At 46.3% G+C, this 20,412-nt stretch overlaps 1 protein-coding gene and 1 non-coding gene across 2 annotated transcripts; one reads left to right on the forward strand and one right to left on the reverse strand.

The window, feature by feature from the left end:
- Positions 1-3,822: 3,822 nt before the first annotated feature.
- Positions 3,823-4,381, reverse strand: LOC136499733 (uncharacterized). Its single transcript, XM_066495283.1, has 2 exons — positions 4,288-4,381; positions 3,823-4,172 (listed from the first exon to the last, which is right to left on the reverse strand). Exons 1-2 carry the CDS (start codon positions 4,379-4,381, stop codon positions 3,823-3,825), a joined length of 444 nt encoding a protein of 147 aa, XP_066351380.1.
- A 15,682-nt stretch (positions 4,382-20,063) lies between these two features.
- On the forward strand, positions 20,064-20,170 carry LOC136502458 (small nucleolar RNA R71). Its single transcript, XR_010770595.1, has one exon. It is a non-coding gene; the product is annotated as a small nucleolar RNA R71 (small nucleolar RNA).
- Positions 20,171-20,412: the final 242 nt, after the last annotated feature.

The raw sequence follows: 20,412 nt of genomic DNA on the forward strand, positions 1-20,412 counted from the left end.
GTGGTTTCTCCTTTAGCATTCAGACGATGTCATTGAGCGGCCGCAGTAGTGTTTGGAGTAGCAGTAGAAAATGTAATAGTTGAGTTCGTGGGTGAGTCCCTGTGTGAACAGTTTTTATATCAATGAATACATCAGTACTATTTTTTGATAGGATCACTATCCGTTCCTTGTTTTTATCCTAGCATATCTTTTGTTTTTTAACCTTTCTTTTTTGTACCTGCCCGTTAGTTCCGTAGGGTGCAGCTTTTTTAAGAGCCTGGGCATGGCCCGCGCGGCTCGACTGATCATAACCGTAGGTCGTGGCGGGGTGCGTTTGGTTAGGAGTAAGAACAAAAGTTACATAGGGTAATCAAAGGAAAAGAAAAGCACTTCCATTCTAGGACGAAGTTGTTTACCATGTGGCAGTAAAAAAGAGAGTAAAAATGAGAGGTAGTATTTAGTATTGTACCCTTATGGAGCCCCCGAGCAACCCAGGCTAAAAGCGTTTAGGCTGGGGTGCTTTATAGGGGCAAGTGTTGACTGAAAAGTGGTTTAGACCAAATTTAGGGGAAAAAACGACGAGCTGTTCAATGTTCCAAGTGTTGGTGAGAACGTTGCCGTTGTTGTCCTCTAGTCGGTAGGTGCCCGGTTGGATTACTTCGGTCACCGTATAGGGCCCTTCCCATGGTGGAGAGAGCTTGTGTTTTTCCTTCGTTGATTGGGTCCTCCGGAGTATGAGATTGCCGACTTCGAGTATCCTCCCTCTGATCTTCCTTTCGTGGTACCTATGGAGGGTTTGTTGGTAGCGAGCGAAGCGGATGACGGTCGTCTTGTGGGCCTCTTCGAGCAGGTCAACTGCATCTTGTTGAGCCTCCGTGGCTCGGTCGTGGTCGAAAGCCTTCACTCTTGGGGCGCCGTGGTCGAGGTCAGAGGGTAGCACTGCCTCAGCTCTATAGGCCAGGAAGAAGGGTGTGAACCCTGTGGATTGGTTTGGGGTCATTCTTAGGCTCTAGAGGATCGCTGGGACCTCTGCAACCCATCACTCGGCATACTTGTTGAGTTAGTCAAAGATGCGTTACTTAAGTCCTTGGAGGACCATGCCATTGGAATGTTCGACCTGACCGTTAGTTCGTGGATGTCCGACCGAGGCCTGGTCGATCCTGATGTTGTATCTATCACTGAAGTCTAGGAACTTCTTTACAGTAAAGTTAGTCCTGTGGTCAATGATGATACAGTTAGGAACGCCGAACCAGTAGATGATGTCGAGGAAGAATTTGACTGCCTCCTCCGAGCGGATGTTGGTGATGGACTTGGCCTCTATCCACTTGGTGAACTTGTCGACTACTATGAGTAGGTGAGTGAAACTGCCTGGGCCCTTTTTGAGGGGTCCCACCATGTCGAGGCCCTAGACCATGAATGGCCAGGTGATGGGGATGGTTTGGAGCTCTTGTGCCGGCAAATGTGTTTGCCGAGCGTAGAACTGGCATCCTTCACATCTGCGGACGACCTCCTCTACATCTCTAAGCGCGGTGGGCCAGTAAAAACCTTGGCGAAAGGCTTTTACAACCAGCAACCTTGGGGCCACATGATGTCCACAAATCCTAGCATGGACCTCAAGGAGGAGCTGCTTCCCTTGGTCGGTGGGGATGCACTTCATGAGCACTCCTGATGGACTGTGTTTATAGAGTACGTCACCGAGCGCGATGAAGGTTTTGGCACGTCGAGCGATCTATCGAGCTTTAGTCCTTTTGGGTGGGAGAACCTCCTTGAGGAGATAAGCATGTAGCGGCGCTCGCCAGTCGGTTTGATCGAGTGCCAATACAACAACGTCGACGGGTGACACTATCATGGAGGTACTAGGATCAGAGGCCATGAGTGCTGGCTTGGTGCCGGGGTTGGAGCCCCTAGGCGCTGGTCTAGCGTCGGGGTGTGTCTAGGTCAGACCTTCCAGGATGCGGGTGGATGGCTGATGAAGATCCCGCTTGGCGATGGGTCTCTCCTGGCAGCCAATTTTGTGAGAAAATCAGCGGCATCATTGTCCTGTCGGGGGACATGGTGTAGCTTGATCCCCTAGAATTTGTCCTCGAGCATGCGCACCTCCTGGCAGTACATTGCCATGAGGGGGCTTTTGTAGGAGGATTCCTTCAAGACTTGATCAACGACCAACTCCGAGTCGCCACGAGCATAGAGTCGTGTAGCGCTGAGCTCGATGGCGATGCGTAGTTAGTTGATGAGGGCCTCGTATTTCATGGTGTTGTTTGAGGCCAAAAAATGGAGGCAGATGGCGTAGCGGAGTCTACTCCTGTCTAGGGAGATCAGGACCACTCCAGCCCCTGAGCCGGGTGCCATTATGGACCCATTGAAGTACATTGTCCAGTACTCGTGGGTGACGAGCGGGGTCGGTAACTAGACCTCCATCCATTCGGCGACAAAATCCACGAGAGCTTGAGACTTAATAGCGGTATGAGGGGTATACCTGATGTCATGGCCCATGAGTTCGAGTGCCCACTTGGAGATTCGCCCCGCAGTGTTGTAGTTGCGGACGATGTCTCCGAGCGGGTATGAAGTGACGACCGTAACTTCGTGGTCGATGAAGTAGTGCAAGAGCTTCCTGGTTGCCATTAGCACGGCGTATAGGAGTTTCTGCACCTGGGGGTACTGGACCCTAGGGTCAGTGAGCACCTCCCTGATGAAGTATATGGGTCGCTGTACCTTGAGCTGGTGTCCCTACTCCTCCCTTTCGACAACCAGGGTAGCACTCACCATATGGTTGCTTGCCATGACATAAATGAGGGGTTCTCCTCGTTCAGGAGCGACAAGGATTGGGGCCAACGTTAGGGATGCTTTGAGGCTTTCTAGAGCCTGCTAGGCTTCCTTAGTCCAAACGAAGGCGTCTGTCTTTTTGAGGAGCTTGTAGAGTGGCATCCCCCGTTCACCGAGCTGGGAGATGAAGCGGCTCAGGGCAGCCAAACAGCCGGTGAGCCTTTGTACGCCCTTGATGTTGCATATGGGGCCCATGTTGGACATGGCCATGATTTTTTTGGGGTTGGCCTCGATGCCACGCTCGGACACGATGTATCCAAGCAGCTTCCCCTTCGAAACCCCGAAAACACATTTTTCGGGATTCAGCTTGATGTTGAACCTTTAGAGGTTCGTGAATGTTGCGGCAAAGTTTGCGATCAGGTCACAAGCTTGAGCTATTTTGACCACTATGTCATCAACATAGATGGCGATTGTTGGTTTCGGTCACTCGGCTTGATTAGGCTGATCGAGCGGGTCGATTTGGTTGGTGAAGCATTGCTGCATGCACCTTTGGTAGGTGGCACCAGCATTCTTTAGGTCGAAAGGCATGGTCACATAGCAGTATGAACCATATACGGTGATGAATGAGGTTGCCAGCTGATCGGATTCTTTCATTGCGATCTGGTGATAGCCTGAGTAGGCATCTAGAAAGGAGAGGATCTCGCAACCCGAGGTGGAGTCGACTATCTGGTCTATGCGCGACAAAGGAAAGTGATCCTTTGGACATGCTTTGTTGAGGCCAGTGAAGTCAACACACATTCTCTACTTCTCGGTCTTCTTTTTAACAAGAATGGGATTGGCAAGCCAGTCGGAGTGGAATACCTCTCTGATGAATCCATCTACCAGGAGTTTGGCGATCTCTTCGCCTATGGCCCTGTGTCTCTCATCGTCGAAGCGACATAGGCCCTGCTTGGAGGGTTTCGAGCCTAGGATGAGGCGCAGTGCGTGCTCGGTGACCTCCCATGGTATGCTCGGCATGTCAGAAGGCTGCCATGTGAAGACATCATGAGTGGTGCGTAGGAAGTCGATGAGCTCACATTCCTATTTGGTCGGGAGCTGGGTCCTGATCCACACTATCTTGGTTGGGTCGGTGGGGTCGATACCCACCGCCTTGGTTTCCTCGAGCGGGCGGAAGGCCATCAAGGAGGTCGGTTTGTTGCAGTCCAGGACTGCTGTGGTTGACGACTCCCCGAGCCATGGGAGCTTGGATGAGTTGACGACCATAGTGGCGAGCTCGAAATGCTCATGGTTGCACGTGAAGGCATGCGAGAAGGCACTGCTTATAGTGATGATGCCGTTTGGTCCTGACATCTTCAGCTTGAGGTAGGTGTAGTTGGGGATCGCCATAAATTTGGCGTAGCATGGACGCCCCAAGATAGCGTGGTAGGACCCTAGAAAGTCCACCACTTCAAAGGTGAGGACCTCTAAGCAGAAGTTGGCTTGTTTGCTAAATGTGATGGGTAGATTGATCTGCCCGAGTGGGTATGCCCGTGCTCCCGAGATTACCCCGTGGAAGGGAGAACCCGCTAGGAATGCGCATGGCATCGAGGGTGTTGATGTAGAGGATGTTGAGGCCGCTGCCTTCGTCCATCAGTACCATGGTGAGGCGCTTCTTGCGGATGATAGGGTCGACGATGAGTGGGTAGCGTCCCGATCTTGCGACGTGGGAGGGATGGTCCCTCTGATCAAAGGTGATCAGAGATTCTGACTAGCCGAGGAAGGAGGGGACAGCTGTCTCAGCGGCGCACGCCTCCCTGTAGCGCACCTTGTGCTGGCGTTTCATTTAGATGGTGTCTGTCACACCCAATTTTAAGGATAAAATTGAATGCATAAAGCTCATGTGTGCCCAAGGATCAGTCACACACATAAGTCGACAAATTACAAAAGTATCATCACGGTGTATCTTACATCACGATTAATACCATAACATAGTCTTGCACAACATAGCAGAAAATAAAAGAAAGTAGCTCTCTCATGGAAGCTCCAACACAAGGACGGTCAACTGGTTGACCACAAGCCTAAAAGTCCTCTAGGAACTCCTCATATCCATTGACATCTATTACCCATTGGGGATTTTTATCCAAATATTGAAAGTAAAACAAGCATAAGTACTTCTCGTACTTAACAAATTAACATGGGGTTATGAAAGCTCAAAAAGGTTGACTCTGGTTTACTGCAGTTAGCACTTTTAGTAAGTCAAGATTTTATCATCAACTATTATCAAGTTATGCTTAAGCCCCAATTAATCCCACATGATCAGACATCAGAATCAATTGTATCATATTATCATCATATAACTTCATAAATGAACAAAAATAATTAACCATTTATTCTGTTAGTTTTCCGGGCCGCTCGTGACCAGTGAGCACGACTGTTATAACAGTTTGTAACCCTCTGCAGAGGTTGTGCACATTCACCATGCGTCATGATTCCCATATGCCCGGGTTAATTACTCCCATATCACTGCCAAGGTGAGCGGGTAGGGTATGCTATGAAGCCATTTCATAGGTTTCTCTAACAATTTAGGGCCACTAGGTTTCCTCGATAGGCAGATGTAGGAACCCCTGTTTCCTATGGCACATGTCCATCGCGGCTATACACATATGAAAAGAGGCAGTCCTATACCCAATGTGGCAAGCCCCTTTTGCGCCATAAAGGTAACCTCTAACAAGCAAGAAAAGGTCCTACTACTGAGCTAAAGTTAGAGCCATGTGACCCTCATGGTTGCACTGTTAGTCCCAACTTTTGCCAATAGATAAGTCCTTATGGAGGGCCGAGAGCATCATGATCAAAAGTCATTTGCTCCTTCGCCCTATAACTCAGTTCTTTAAAAAGCAAATTTTACCTTTTCGTTCCATAGAACCATTATTCATTATGTAGATTATTTACAGTTACATTGAGCGCTAGCAAACTACCCATATGCATATAACCCAAAGGAGACAAGGAACAGGATAATCAATCACTAGGATGTCCTTACGGGTATCAAAATGAGACACATGCAAATGAGTAATTAATAAAAGTGAATAGGACATCAAGGTAGATCCTATGCTATACTTGCCTTGGTTAGCAAACTCTTGCTAGTCCTGCTGGTCGTCAAAGAACTCTTGGTCACCTACGTTCTCCTCACCGTCTGAACACGACCAACACGGCAACATACAACATTTCAAGAACATTCATGCAAAGCAATCAAACCTATTATTAGAACAATACACCAGCAGTATAGAAAACAAGATAAAATGTTTATGAAAAGAATCTATGTCTCGCTATGATCATGTCAACACGAAGTTCACGAAAAACGGAGCTAAAACGCAAAAGTTATGATTTAAATGGGGTTTCCTGTAGCAATTTATTTAATTAAACCTAACCATGAAATTTAAAAGTTGCAAACATGGTTAACAGTGGTACTAACACATAGATTATGCAATTACGAAACTAACACAATTTGAACGGGTCGATCCAGAGCTAAAACAAAGTTTTTATGAGCAAAATAAATCCAGTGGCATTTCTGTAAATAGAAGGAACTATTTCTAAATTTAAATAAAATCCATTTTGGAATAATTAAAACGGCCGAGGACTGCGGGTTCTATTTGGCCAAACTCGGGGATCTCTTTAGCAAAATGTCCCGCGAAGGGGTATCAGCCTCTCAGAGCCGTTGGATCACGGATGGACGGATTAGAATAGATGGGAGGGAGAGAGAAAGGAGGCCGGCGGCCGGAACAATGGCGGCCACAGTGGGGCTCCATGGCCGGCGGTGAGGAACTTGCCGGCGAGCGGGGAACTCGGCCTACGGGCCTCGGTTGGCACATCCAAGAGCACCGTGGGAGAGAGGGGGTGCGGGCAAACTCGTCTAGACCGAGAGAGCGGCTGGAGGACGCGGTTGGTGTGGTGGCGGCCATGACCAATGGCAAGGAGCTCCATGGCGCACTCGAAAATGGCCATACAAGCCACCATTTGCCAAGGTAAAAGGTTGGGGAGAGAGAGGAGAGCACGACGAATCTCACCACGGCAAAAATCAGAGACGAACATGGCTCGGGGATGGCTAACCACGCGGAGGGGCAGATGGCGGATCTCGGCGGACCTCGGTGCGGCAGTTGTTGCTTCCTTGTGCACTGGCAAGTGCGAAATTGGAGTGAGGAGGTAGTAGGGAGGACGGCTATGCGTTCAGCTCCCTTTTGTAGAGGCCAGGCGCGGGGAGACGCTCCCACGACACGAGACGTGGGCGTGGAGCGACGGTTGCGGCTTGACTGGCGCAGGCGTGCGAGGTGGGGGACGGAGCCGACATGCGGGCCCAGGAGGTCAGCGGCTGAGCAGGAGGGGAAAGGGGCGCGACAGTGGTGGTTGTCAGCCCGCCCGAGTGGGCCGGCCCAGGAGGAAAGCAGGAGGAGGGGGAAAAGGGGGAGATGAGCGGGTCGGCTCGGCCAGAGCAAGCTAGGCCAGCGGGGAAATGGTCAGCAGGCCAGAATGTGAGGAAGGGAGGGGAAGAAAAGAATTTTCTTTTTCTTTTTATTTTCTAGAGTTTTAGCAAACCATTTTCAAATTTATTTTGTATCCAATTCAAAAATTCAAATTTGATCAAAACCAATCATTATAAAAACAAAAGTGCAGCAACATGTATGCATCAAGAGGTTACTAACCTTATATTTGATTTTAATTTCACAAAATTTATTATTTTCCTATATTTTAATGCTCACATAATTGCAAAAATAAATCAGATTTAGCTATTTTAGAAGAGTGCAAATTTTAGGGTGTTATAATTCTATCCCCCTTAAGATAAATCTCCTCGAGATTTGGATGATTGCTTACTCAAACAGTTGGGGATAAGACTTTCGCAAACCCTCTTCTCTTTCCCAAGTAGCCTCATCCTCTGTATATCGATTCCACTGTACCTTGCACATTTTTATAACTCGGCTCCTTGTAACTCTTTCTGCCATCTGTAAAATCTTTATCAGATACTCTTCATATGTGAGATCTTCCTTAACAGCAAGTTCTTCTAAAGGAATCTGCTCTTCTGGTACTCGCAAACACTTCTTTAATTGAGAAACATGAAACACAGCGTGCACACCTGACAACTCAGAGGCAATTCCAACTGATAGGCTACTTCTCTAGGTGTTAGCACTTTTCCAAGTCATCATCAATCTCATTCCAACGAAGATATCACAAGCTCAAGACCAACTTGGTGAAGATGTCCTGTAGATTCTTGTGATCCTCCTATATGTCACTTTTACTTCCAAGAAGATAGTACTTTTATGCTCCGCAATGGATAACTCCAAATAGCATGTCAGTTAGTTCAACTCACGCTTCCTTAGTTGACTTAATGAACAAGCCACTTCTTTGGGTACCACCACGCTTCTGCTGCACAAACTAGAACGTATGATTCTTCATCTTACAAATTCTTCATCTTGGTTACCACCCTTAAGAAAATTAAACTAGGGGACACAAAAAGGGTAACTTGCACCTTCTTCTAGATGATCTAACTAGTATCACGATGTCCTGACATCCCAATGAGACTCTTGTGTATGGGCAAGAACAAGAAACCTGAAATTCCTCGCGAGCAGAAAAATAGCAGTGCAGTAAAACAGCTGTAACTCTCATTCTATTAATCCAATAATATTTTAGCTTATACTGTTGAAAAACTTATAAAATTATCCACAAATTCTTTATAGAACACTTGTCCAAATTCCATAGATAATTTGGTCAAAAATGGTACACAACAGAAACTACTCCAGATTCCAAACAGCACAGATGCATTGCCTTGTGATTTTCATATCTCCATAAACAAAATAGATATAAAGGTGATTCTTTCGCTCAGAGAAAGATATTGAAGTCTACAATTGTCCAGAATTTTCTCATGATTTTTGGTAATCCAAATTTAGAGACATAAGCCGAAGAATGCAGACTGCTCTGAAAAGACACGATAGGGAAAACAGAAGAAAACCAAAACCCGACTATTTATTTCATTAATCCTTATGCCTTAGGCCTATAACTAAATGAAATTATGGGAACACCCAACAAGATCATTGCAATCATTACAAAGATTCAAAACAATCATAAGCATAATGACAATTCAACAATCAATAAACATGCACAACTCAATCATTGACTCAACTTGCGATACTATTGCCCTTATTATACTAGGGGTAACATTCCTAAGACTCTTCTTCAGATTACGCAAGAAGGTGATGAGGGATAGTTCTAAAAGCATATGAAATCAAGGGGTGAAGATAAGAACAAAGTCCTCAAAATAAGCACCAAGGTAGAGATGAATGACAAGGGTAGAAATATAGTAGAGAAGAAAATATCAAGGTGCATAGAGTGAGGGTTTTTGTAGCAACTTCTAAACCTTAGAACAACCAGTTTCTACTAGGCTTGCGTCCTACAGTCAACACTGCTCTAATACCAATTTGTCACACCTAATTTTAAGGATAAAATTGAATGCATAAAGCTCATGTGTGCCCAGGGATCAGTCACACACATAAGTCGACAAATTACAAAAGTATCATCACGGTGTATCTTACATCACGATTAATACCATAACATAGTCTTGCACAACACAATGGAAAATAAAAGAAAGTAGCTCTCTCGTGGAAGCTCCAACACAGGGACGGTCAACTGGTTGACCACAAACCTAAAAGTCCTCTGGGAACTCCTCATATCCGTTGACATCTGTTACCCATCTAGGATTTTTATCCAAATATTGAAAGTAAAACAAGCATAAGTACTTCCTGTACTTAACAAGTTAACATGGGGTTATGAAAGCTCAAAAAGGTTGACTCTGGTTTACTACAGTTAGCACTTTTAGTAAGTCAAGATTTTATCATAAACTATTATCAAGTTATGCTTAAGCCCCAATTAATCCCACATGATCAGATATCAGAATCAATTGTATCATATTATCATCATAGAACATCATAAATGAACAACAATAATTAACCATTTATTCAGTGAGTTTTCCTGGGCCGCTCATGACCGTGAGCACGGCTATTATAACAGTTTGTAACCCTCTGCAGAGGTTGTGCACATTCACCACGAGTCGTGATTCCCATATGCCCGGGTTAATTACTCCCATATCACTGCCAAGTTAAGCGAGTAGGGTACACTATGAAGCCATTTCATAGGTTTCTCTAACAAGTTAGGGCCACTAGGTTTTCTCAGCAGGCAGATGTAGGAACCCCCCTTTCCTATGGCACATGTCCATCGTGGCTATACACATAAGAACAGAGGCAGTCCTATACCCAACATGGCAAGCCCCTTTTGTGCCATAAAGGTAACCTCTAACAAGCTAGAAAAGGTCCTACTACTGAGCTAAAGTCAGAGCCATGTGACCCTCACGGTTGCACTATCAGTCCCAGCTTTTGCCAACAGATAAGTCCTTATGGAGGGCCGAGAGCATCATGATCGAAAGTTATTTGCTCCTTCACCCTATAACTTAGTTGTTTAAAAAGCAAATTTTACCTTTTCGTTCCATAGAACCATTATTCATTATGTAGATTATTTATAGTTACATTGAGCGCTAGCAAACTACCCATATGCATATAACCCATAGGAGACAAGGAACAGGATAATCAATCACTAGGATGTCCTTACGGGTATCAAAATTAGACACATGCAAATGAGTAATTAATAATGGTGAATAGGACATCAAGGTAGATCCCATGCTATACTTGCCTTGGTTAGCAAACTCCTGCTGGTCCTGCTGGTCGTCAAAGAACTCTTGGTCACCAACGTTCTCCTCACCGTCTGAACACGACCAACACGGCAACATACAACATTTCAGGAACATTCATGCAAAGAAAACAAACCTATTATTAGAACACTACACCAGCAGTATAGAAAACAAGATAAAATGTTTATGAAAAGAATCTACGTCTCGCTACGATCACGTCAATGCGAAGTTCACGAAAAACGGAGCTAAAACGCAAAAGTTATGATTTAAACGGGGTTTCCTATAGCAATTTATTTAATTAAACCTAACCATGAAATTTAAAAGTTGCAAACATGGTTAACAGTGGTACTAACACGTAGATTATGCAATTATGAAACTAACGCAATTCGAACGGGTCGATTCGGAGCTAAAACGAAGTTTTTATGAGCAAAACAAATCCAATGTCATTTCTATAAATAGAAGGAACTATTTCTGAATTTAAATAAAATCAATTTTGGAATAAGTAAAATGGCCGAGGACTGCGCGTTCTATTTGGCCGAACTCGGGGATCTCTTTAGCAAAATGTCCCGTGAAGGGGTATCGGCCTCTCAGAGCCGTTGGATCATGGATGGACGGATTAGAATAGATGGGAGGGAGAGAGAAAGGAGGCCGGCGGCCGGAACAGTGTTGGCCACGGTGGGGCTCCATGGCCGGCGGCAAGGAACTCGTCGGCGAGCGGGGAACTCGACCTACGGGCCTCAGTTTCTGCATCCGAGAGCACCAGGGGAGAGAGGGGGTGCGGGCAAACTCGTCTAGGCCGAGAAAGCGGCCGGAGGATGCGGTTGGTGCGGTGGAGGCCATGGTCGGTGGCAAGGAGCTCCATGGCGCACTCAAAAATGGCCATACAAGGCACCATTTGCCAAGGTAAAAAGCCAGGGAGAGAGAGGAGAGCACGACGAATCTCACCATGGTGAAAATCAGAGACGAACGTGGCTCGGGGACGGCTAACGACACGGAGGGGCGGACGACGGATCTCGGTGGACCTCGGCGTGGTAGTTCCTGCTTCCTTGTGCACTGGTGAGCGCAAAATTGGAGCGAGGAGGCAGCATGGAGAGCGGCTACGTGTTCGGCTCCCTTTTGTAGAGGCCGGGCGTGGGGAGATGCTCCCACGATGCGAGACATGGGCGTGGAGCGGCGGTTGCGGCTTGACTGGCGCGGGTGCGCGAGGTGGGGGATGGCGCCGACATGCAGGCCTAGGCGGTCAACGGCTGAGTAGGAGGGAAAAGGGGTGCGGCAGCGGCGGTTGTCAGCCCACCCGAGTGGGCTGGCCCAGGAGGAAAGCAGGAGGATGGGGAAAAGGGGGAGACGAGCAGGCTGGCTCAGCCAGAGCAAGCTGGGCCCGCGGGGAAATGGTAGGCAGGCCAGAATGTGAGGAAGGGAGGGGAAGAAAAGAATTTTCTTTTTCTTTTTATTTTCTAGAGTTTTAGCAAACCATTTTCAAATTGATTTTGTATCCAATTCAAATTTGATCAAAACCAATCATTACAAAAACAAAAGTGCAGCAGCATGTATGCATCAAGAGGTTACTAACCTTATATTTGATTTTAATTTCACAAAATTTATTATTTTCCTATATTTTAATGCTCACATAATTGCATAAATAAATCAGATTTAGCTATTTTAAAAGAGTGCAAAATTTAGGGTGTTCCAGCGTTGGACCCGCCAAAGATCATGATGCACTCCTTAGGTTTGGGGAAGCCGTCTCCGTCCTTGCCTGCCACGCCTCCTTTCTTGGCTGCCGCCTCTTTGCCGTCTCCCTCCTTTGGCTCGCCAGCCTATCGAAGGAAACATTTGAGGAGCTCGTAGTCCTTGTAGAGGTGTTTGATGGGGTAGGTGTGATTGGTGCATGGACTGTCCATGAGTTTGTTAAAGTGGTTGGGCAGCCCCTCTTGGGGCTACTTGCCCATGCGATCAGCCATGGTGACCATCGTGGTGTTGTCCGATCGGCGCCGATCCTTTTTGTTCTTCTTGCCCCTCTGTGTGGTGGGGCCCTCGTCTTATTCCGCACGCTTGGCCTTGCCTTTGTCCCGGCCTTCGCTGAAGACCGCTCTAACCGTCTCCTTGCCAGAGGCATGGATAGTGGCAACATCGAGCAGGTCGCGGGTGGTACGAGGCTTTAGGCAGCCAAGCTTATGGATCAGGGACTCGCAGTTCATCCCAGAGAGGAATGCACTGATGACATCTACGTCGGCGACATCAGGGAGGGAGTTACATCATTGGGAGAACCTATGGATGTAATCTCGTAGGGACTCGCTGGGCTCCTACTGGCAGCTCTTGAGGTCCCAGGAGTTTCCAGGGCAGACATACATCCCCTAGAAATTTCCAACGAAGACCCTCTTGAGGTCCGCCCAGTCGCGGATGCTGTCGTGCAGGGGGAATTCAAGCCATGCCCGAACATGTTCCCCCACGCAAATGGGAAGATATTGAATGATGAAATAGTCATCATCCACTCCTCCGGCCCGACAGGCGAGCCGGAAGTCTTCGGGCCAAATGCTCGGGTTTGTCTCCCTAGTGTATTTGGTGATGTTGGTGGTGGTCAAAAATGCTGTGGGAACGGTGCTCTTTGGATACGCCGGCCAAAGACCCATGGTCCTGGGCCCTCAGGGCTAGGACTCCGGTCGTCTAGCCGATGACCCCGCCTAGGGTGCATTTCACCGCTCCCCTCGATGGTTCGGCCGGGATCTATGTTACCTACTCCCACCGCCACCCGCACGGGCGTCCTCATCGTGCTGGACCCGATGCTGATTGTTGATGATGCTGCGAGCATCCTGGTGTGGACCGGTTCGTTTGTGCACCGACGGTCGGTGTGGGGCAGGCGCTAGGTCAGACTATGGCATGACTACTGCGTCCCAGGCCACACATGATGGCTGTAGCGGCGAGCGGATGGAACGATTTGTCTGGCACATCCCCGCTCCCCTAGTGGGGAGAGAGGGTGCATGTCAGAGCTTTTTGCCTATTGAACGGTGGTGGCTTCTACCAGGACCTAGAGGTTCCGGTAGACTGCCTGCTCCTGGGGGTCGACGGGCTTGGGAACACCACGCAGAAGCATTGCCACAGCAGCGATGTTCTGGCTAGCCTGAGTGAACTGTGGGAGATCATTCCCCTCGTTCATGATGTCGTGTTGGACCTGGCGAGCGCGACCCTAGGCGATGCCCACCGAGTTATGCGCCTAGGGCACAGTGTGCTGCACTAAGCGCGCCAGCACAGGCGGTGGCTAGTTTTGTCGTCATTGTCGTAATTCCTCGGCGTGCGCTTGCATAGACGTGAGGGCCCCCGCACATAGGTTCGGAGGGCTGTGAGTTTGCATAGACTCCACAACCACCGGTGGCTTTCCCAGAACGTCCGCCATAGCGTACTCCCAGGATAGACGGTGGCGGGGTGCCACGTCACCGATGCTGGAACCATCACTCTCGCCCTCGTCATCCGAGAGTTTGTGGAAAGTGGCAGGAGCATAGCTTGCCATTCCGACAAATTTGGATATGAGGGGGGATGGTGCCAGCATCCTTTGGAGCCCCCGAGCATATGCATCCACGGAGGATGTGAGGCCGTAGGGGGACCGATCGTATGGTGTTTGTGGCATGGGCGATATGGTCCCTCCAGATGATCGGTGGGAGATAGTAAATAAAGAATAAATAACAGTACGCATATTACTTACAGCAGAGTTTGAGCAGTGAGTTTGCTTGGAACGAAGTGCAGATGCCGCGTCGTTGAAGTCATGCGTCTTGGAGTCAATGGAGGGCACCCCTCCAATGGGTGCCAGAACGAGTGCCTCCTCATGGAGGTGTAGTATGCCGAGTTAGTCAGCAACGAAGTCTAGTCTTCCGAGGAGGAAGGCCTAGGATGGCTCGAAGATGGGTGAAACCCACATCCCAACCGGTGGGGGAGCGGCAAACTTGAGCGAGCTGAAGCGAATCATATCGCCTGAGCCCACCACGGCAAGGGTGGTGGAAAAGTGGGCCATCCGATGACCAAAAAGTGTTAAACGTACAGCATCTTCCCCACGAACGGCACCAACTGTTGGTGCAGAAAGTGACCAACACGTAAATATTTGTAGTTTTGCCATACGTTGCGATTGGAGGTGGCCTAGCACTCAATGACACAGGGTTTATACTGGTTCAGGCAACGTGTCCTACGTCTAGTTTGAGTCGGTCGGTGACTTTATACCTGAGCCTAGGTGCTCGAAGTCTATAGTGGGGTTACAAACGAGAAGGAGAAAGATGGGGTGTACGAGAGGTCTGGTCAAACTCTGGTCGGAAGGGCCGAGAGCGACAGGAGCTCCGCTATGAGCTAAGTGTTCAAGCGTGTGCTTGAGGTTTGAACCTGGCAGTTCTTCGGTTGTGGACTAGTGAACTTAGTCGATCTAATGAATCTAAAGGGACTGAGTTATGTTGGAGGGAGCGCATCCCCTTTTATATATAAAGGGGATGGCTTTACTAGTGAGATGATGAGGGTACGTATGCTACTGAACTTTGTTACCCATGCCGATGGGTACAAGATAATAGTAGGTGCCCACAACATTGTTGATGACACTATAGAATGTTAGATGCATGTGGGAGGTTGCGTTGCCTTCTTCAGGTATGGTAGATGTCGGTACCTGCAAATATTGTTGATGCCTAGAGGCATGTGAGGGGTTTCACCATGTTCACTCGGTACGGTAAATCTCGGTGCCCACAACACTATCGATGCTCAGAGGCATGTGGGGGGTGCCTTACTATATGGGAGTTAATGGCACCCACAATACTGTAAGGGAAATGTTGGCACCTACAACACTATTTGTGCTAGGGAAGCTACAAAGTATAGTTTCTGTAGGTGTACAGGGTATGGTCCCGGCATCATGGTTTGACTTGCGCGCCCTGCCTTGCTTTCTCCGTTCGTTCCCTGGTCCTTTCTGAGCGGGCATCCTCGGTCGGTTGGTTCCATGTCGGCTCTAATTGTGCCAGTTGGAGAAGAACAGTGAGCAGGTGCCTGGCGTATCCCCCGGTCAAAGAGCGCAGGGTCAGAGTTGGAAGCGGTGCTTTTGGCCAGGCCTTCTGGTCAGAGAGGCCATCCGGAGGCAGGCTAGAGACCGAAGCGTGTGCTCCGGTCGGAGAGGTGGGCCAAAGTCGGTGAACGGGCACTGTTCCTCCCTGGTCTGGCCTTCCAGTCGGAGATTGGATCACTCCTCCGGCCTGAAGCTTAGGTATTTGGGCCGGCCCACGAGTTGCATGCTGTCTACTTGGGCTGAGCTTTTGCGGGGAAGCCGGTCCCCGAGGGACCCTGGGTTTATGAACCCGACAATCCTTATGGGACGTATAGCTTTTCCAAGTTCTTGGGTGGTTGCAAGATAAAATGGTTTTAACAGAATCACCAATCATTCATTCCTTGATCAACTGTCTATCCGAAGGTTTTATGAATTTTGAAAAATAAATGTAAGTTCCTCAAATGATTCTCTCGATCGCTTAATGTGTATGAAACCTCACCATGGCATTTGATATTTGCCTTCTTTTCATCCTACCACTAAAGGCTTTTTGGTGGAGTTTTGGGTAGGTATGAAATTGAGGCATACTTGCAACGCATATTCTGCTAAGTCCAAAACTGAACTTTAAGGAGATGCAAGTCATACACTTTCATCAAGATGTGCAAGTGTGTGGAATTTTTATAAATTTCTAAATCTAAAATATTTTTGGTACTCCTTCGAATCATGAATCTCTCTTTTTGGATGAATGCCTTTTATTTAAAAGTATGGGCTATCCTTGTTTCTTTCTTTCTTTTTGTTTTCTTTTCTTCATGCTCTTTGGCTTGCATTTTTTCTCTCATGCTTCTTTAGCATGGATTTTTTTTTCTTTTCTTTTTTTTAGCCTAGCCCATACTTTTATTTTTGGCATATAAAACTTTAGAGAGAGAAACTCATGATAAATGAATGAAGTATTTATTTTGGTGGATGAAAAGATATGTTTTTGCGTAACTCTCAGTGTAAGAGTTAGCAGTTTTTTTGTGAGTGTACGTGAATCTTGATCATGGGTGCATGATGATAATCTCAACAAGGGTCACAAACAATTTGACAAAGTTCAATGTTCAAACAAGTAGCATATGACTAAGGTTTTTCATTTGTCATATGGCCTTGGTAGGTATTCATAATCATTGAAGAACTTTTGAATTTTAGTATTTTTGAAATTGAATACTCCAGATATTGAGTCTCTCTTGGAACAAAGTCATAGCAAATTCTATTTGTAACATATCATAACTCGCAATAACTTAGAAAAGGAGCATGCATTTGCTACCCACAAGTTTTCAAGTTTTTAGGATGAGACAATTTTAGCCAACAAACTTAAATCTTGGGGAATACTAAGTTACAGCCTAGGCACAGATGAATTATAGACAGAGCAACTATTTATCATTTCAACTTAGGAGAAACTAAACATTCTTAAAACACATATGAGAGTGGAATTCATATTTTTGTTATTTTTATCATATTTCATTTTTTGGTATTTTTAATTTTCTGATTTTTTAAATGCTAATAATGAAATAAATGTAGAAATTAATGTGAAAATTAAAAATGCGAAAAAATAAGGTACCTCTGCGGAGGTCCTCCCCCAAGCTAGCTCATGGCCTTATGGTTTGGGGTTATACCCCATGGACCGCCAATAGGCCACCTGTGGTGTTGTTGCTTCTACAACACATTAATTTGCATGAATTGTTGTTGCTGCTGAAGCTGCTACTAAGCTGAATCCTGCACGTGAGTGTTAACAGTATTTTGTATTTCACCTATGCGGATCTCTAGTCCTCCAATGCAAGTTTTGATGACGTCTAGCTCACGATGATCCAAAGTAGACTGTCGTGGCTAGATTGGTGGTGGTAGTCCCTTGGAGTCGGAGGAGTGAGCATGTCTCCATGATGTATCATCAGCCTCATGCCATCTCGATTCTCTAGTCTCGTGTTGTTGTGGGGTGTGTCCCAAGCCTAGCTGGTACCTAGGTGTGAACCCAGGTCTCTACATAGCTAGGAACCACTTCGTGTGATACACCGGAGGCACAAGACATGTCAGTTTTGGCGGTGGCTAATGAGAGTTGTCGGCTTCGTTCCTAAACCTGCTCCTTGTTGCCCTGCAAGAAATAGAACTCTTGCGTGCTTCCTCTTGTTTGACAAGAGTGAAGGTCGGTGACAGGGATTTATACAAAGAGAGTTCCAGGTTAGGAAGCGGAATCTCATTTGTATACCCCGAGAAGGAATATACAATGTCTCCTACAATATTATTTTTTAAATGATGCCCTTATATCAAGTAATGCTCATTAATACTAATGCATGGAGTAGAGATGTATGTCACATCTTGTCCGTCCAACGCACCAATACTAGCGGCAATACGTGTCACAAGGGATGTGCAAGAAATAGATGTAGTTTCTAACCAATGTTTAAACATTTCTTTCATAGGAGCAACTTTTATCTTTTTAAGCATGGCATATAGCAGTTGCATTTCAACATGATAAACAAATCGAATGTTCGGTCTAGCGAACAAAGTCATGAACCTCAAAGTAGGATGATGAATATTCATATTTCAAGGTTGAAACTTGCCAACTACATTTTGACTAGAAATTACTCTCCAAAATTCATGGCGATTAAAACCTTTGAGAGCATGATCTAAGTCAATTGAACATTTCTTGATAAAGCCTAAGTGAGAACTAAGATCCTTCCATGTAATATAATATTCTTGCTAAAAAAGATAGAAAGTAATCCCATTCTCAACTTCATTCAAAGAGCATAAAAACTAGATTGTCAGGAGGTGAGAACCTTGCTCATCAACGGGAGCGATGTTCTCCCATCCAACGGCTTTCCAGGTGATGGTGAATTCAGTGTCCATACCTATCTTTTTGAGGAGGTTGGGATGGTATGCCGGCGTGTGCATGAACTGTGGTTCTTGATGAGGTTGTAGGCCTACATCTCCCGTTCTCCCTCCAAATCAAGGTCTGGATCGTCATCACCTTCCTCCATCGGTTGCTCTTGCTCTTCTTCTTTCGTTGGCACCGTTTCTTCGTCTTCATGCATCGGGCTCTCCTCGGGCTCGGTGTAGCGCGCGCTTGAGCTTCCGTGGGAGTGACCCTTGAGTGAGTCGGTGAGCTTCCTTCTAAACCTATTCATATTAGAAATAAGAACAACATGAACAAACAAAAATTTCTCGGACGTAGAGAAGTTAGCATGAAAAAATCTTTGCACCTGAGAACTTGCTTGACAAGCTTGAGCTAAAATTTTTTAGAGGTTTCTTGCACTAGAACTTTATTGGAAAATGCTTGAAAGAAATTTGGGAGCAAGTGAGTGAGTGAGAGAGTTAAAAATGGAGAGAGTGAGGGTGACGAGGGCCTTAACCCTAGATCTCCCATTATTGCTAGCCGAGCACCGACCTAGGGGGCATGGCCTCAATGGCTAGGAGACATTGGAGGTGGTAGAGCACGCACGGCGCAAGGTGTGGTGCGGCCACACAAATGATGCGCCCGTACCCATGGTCGGCCCGCTACTGCTCCCCCTTAGCAGGTAGTGTCCAATGGCCATTTCAAACTCATGACCATTGGGGATCAGCTCAGATTCCCCATGGTCTGCTCGAAAATGATTTTCCAACAAAATTTTATTGAATTTTTAATTTTTATAATTATTGAAAAAATGATAACTAGTAATAGAAAATTATTCTTATTCAGAAAATAATTTTTATTTTATTTTTCTAAAAAGTTTATTTTGAAGTAAATATTTAAATTTTGAACTTTGAAAATTTGAAAGTTTGAATTTTTTTTTGAATTTTTAAAGATAACTACCGATTTACCTTCGGCAAGGGCTCGACATTTATAGTCCATCAGCAAGACTTCTCCTCCTTTATTGCTCTGCAGCTACATGAACAAACTCGGGAGAATTCTCGGGTTGCCCCGAGATTTTCCCCGTGTTGTTGATAGGAATAGCGGTAGCTATTTGAGCAATTTGAGTTTCAATCATTTTATTAAAACTTAATTGATTCTTTATGGAGGAGGATAAACTTTCAATTTGAGAATTTATATTTTCAATAATTTTATCATTGACCATCAACTTTTTAGTGATATTTTCATTTATTTTTGCTTGACCTAAAACTAGGTCTTTCAAGGAGGGTTGGTTTGAATTAAAATTTGAATTGTAATTATTTTTACCTCCTTGTGGGCGGGATTTATTATTCCACCCATTATTGTTCTACTATCGGAACCCATTGTTTATGTACGATGCTTCTTCATGGGTCTCGGGGTAGTCATTCCACAAGTGTCCGACTTCACCATAGACTTCACATGTCATATGTGAGTCCATGGCCTAGACTATGGCCTTCATGGCTTCTTTTTTTTTGGGACCATCCGTCCAGTCTTTTCAGCAACAAATGCATTTTTGTGGCAAACATATCTGCCTCCTTCATGGTATGCATGCCTTTTTGTTGTTTTCTTTCTTTCCTCGGCTTTGATTTGCCACCATCTTCTCGATGAGAGCCATAGCTCCATCAATGGTGAGGGAAAGAAATGCGCCTCCAGCAGCGGCATCACTGTGCCCCTTCGACATGGGCATCAACCCCTCATAGAAGTTTTAGAGTACAAACCTATTCTCCATCCCATGGTGTAGGTAGGCTTGGATGTAATCCTATAGCCTTTCCCATGCCTCAGGGATAGATTCCATTGAATTCTGTTGGAAGTTTGAAATTTTCCCTCTCAGGGCATTGGTTTTGCCCATCTGGAAAAATTTCACGAGGAACGCTATGGAACATTTGTCCCACGTGTTGACGGCTTCCTTCTCCTTGTAAAACCACTGCTTCGCCTTCCCCGCGAGGTAGAAGGGAAACACGGAGCCTGATGCTTGCTGGTGCGATGTCTTTTGTGATGATGGTGTCGCATAGCTTAAGGAAGTGTTGCAAGTGTGCACTTGCGTCCTCACTATGCAAACCACAAAACTGGTTTGCC

Source organism: Miscanthus floridulus, chromosome 13 (assembly GCF_019320115.1).
Source record: "Miscanthus floridulus cultivar M001 chromosome 13, ASM1932011v1, whole genome shotgun sequence".
NCBI classification, from domain to species: Eukaryota; Viridiplantae; Streptophyta; class Magnoliopsida; order Poales; family Poaceae; genus Miscanthus; species Miscanthus floridulus.

Excerpts from the sequence above, each read along its gene's own strand:
- LOC136499733 (XM_066495283.1), bottom strand. The coding sequence starts at position 4,381 with ATGGTACTGATGGACGAAGGCAGCGGCCTCAACATCCTCTACATCAAC. Across the intron at positions 4,173-4,287 it reads CGGGTTCTCCCTTCCACGGG|GGTCCTACCACGCTATCTTG; the intron begins GTAATCTCGGGA and ends TGGACTTTCTAG.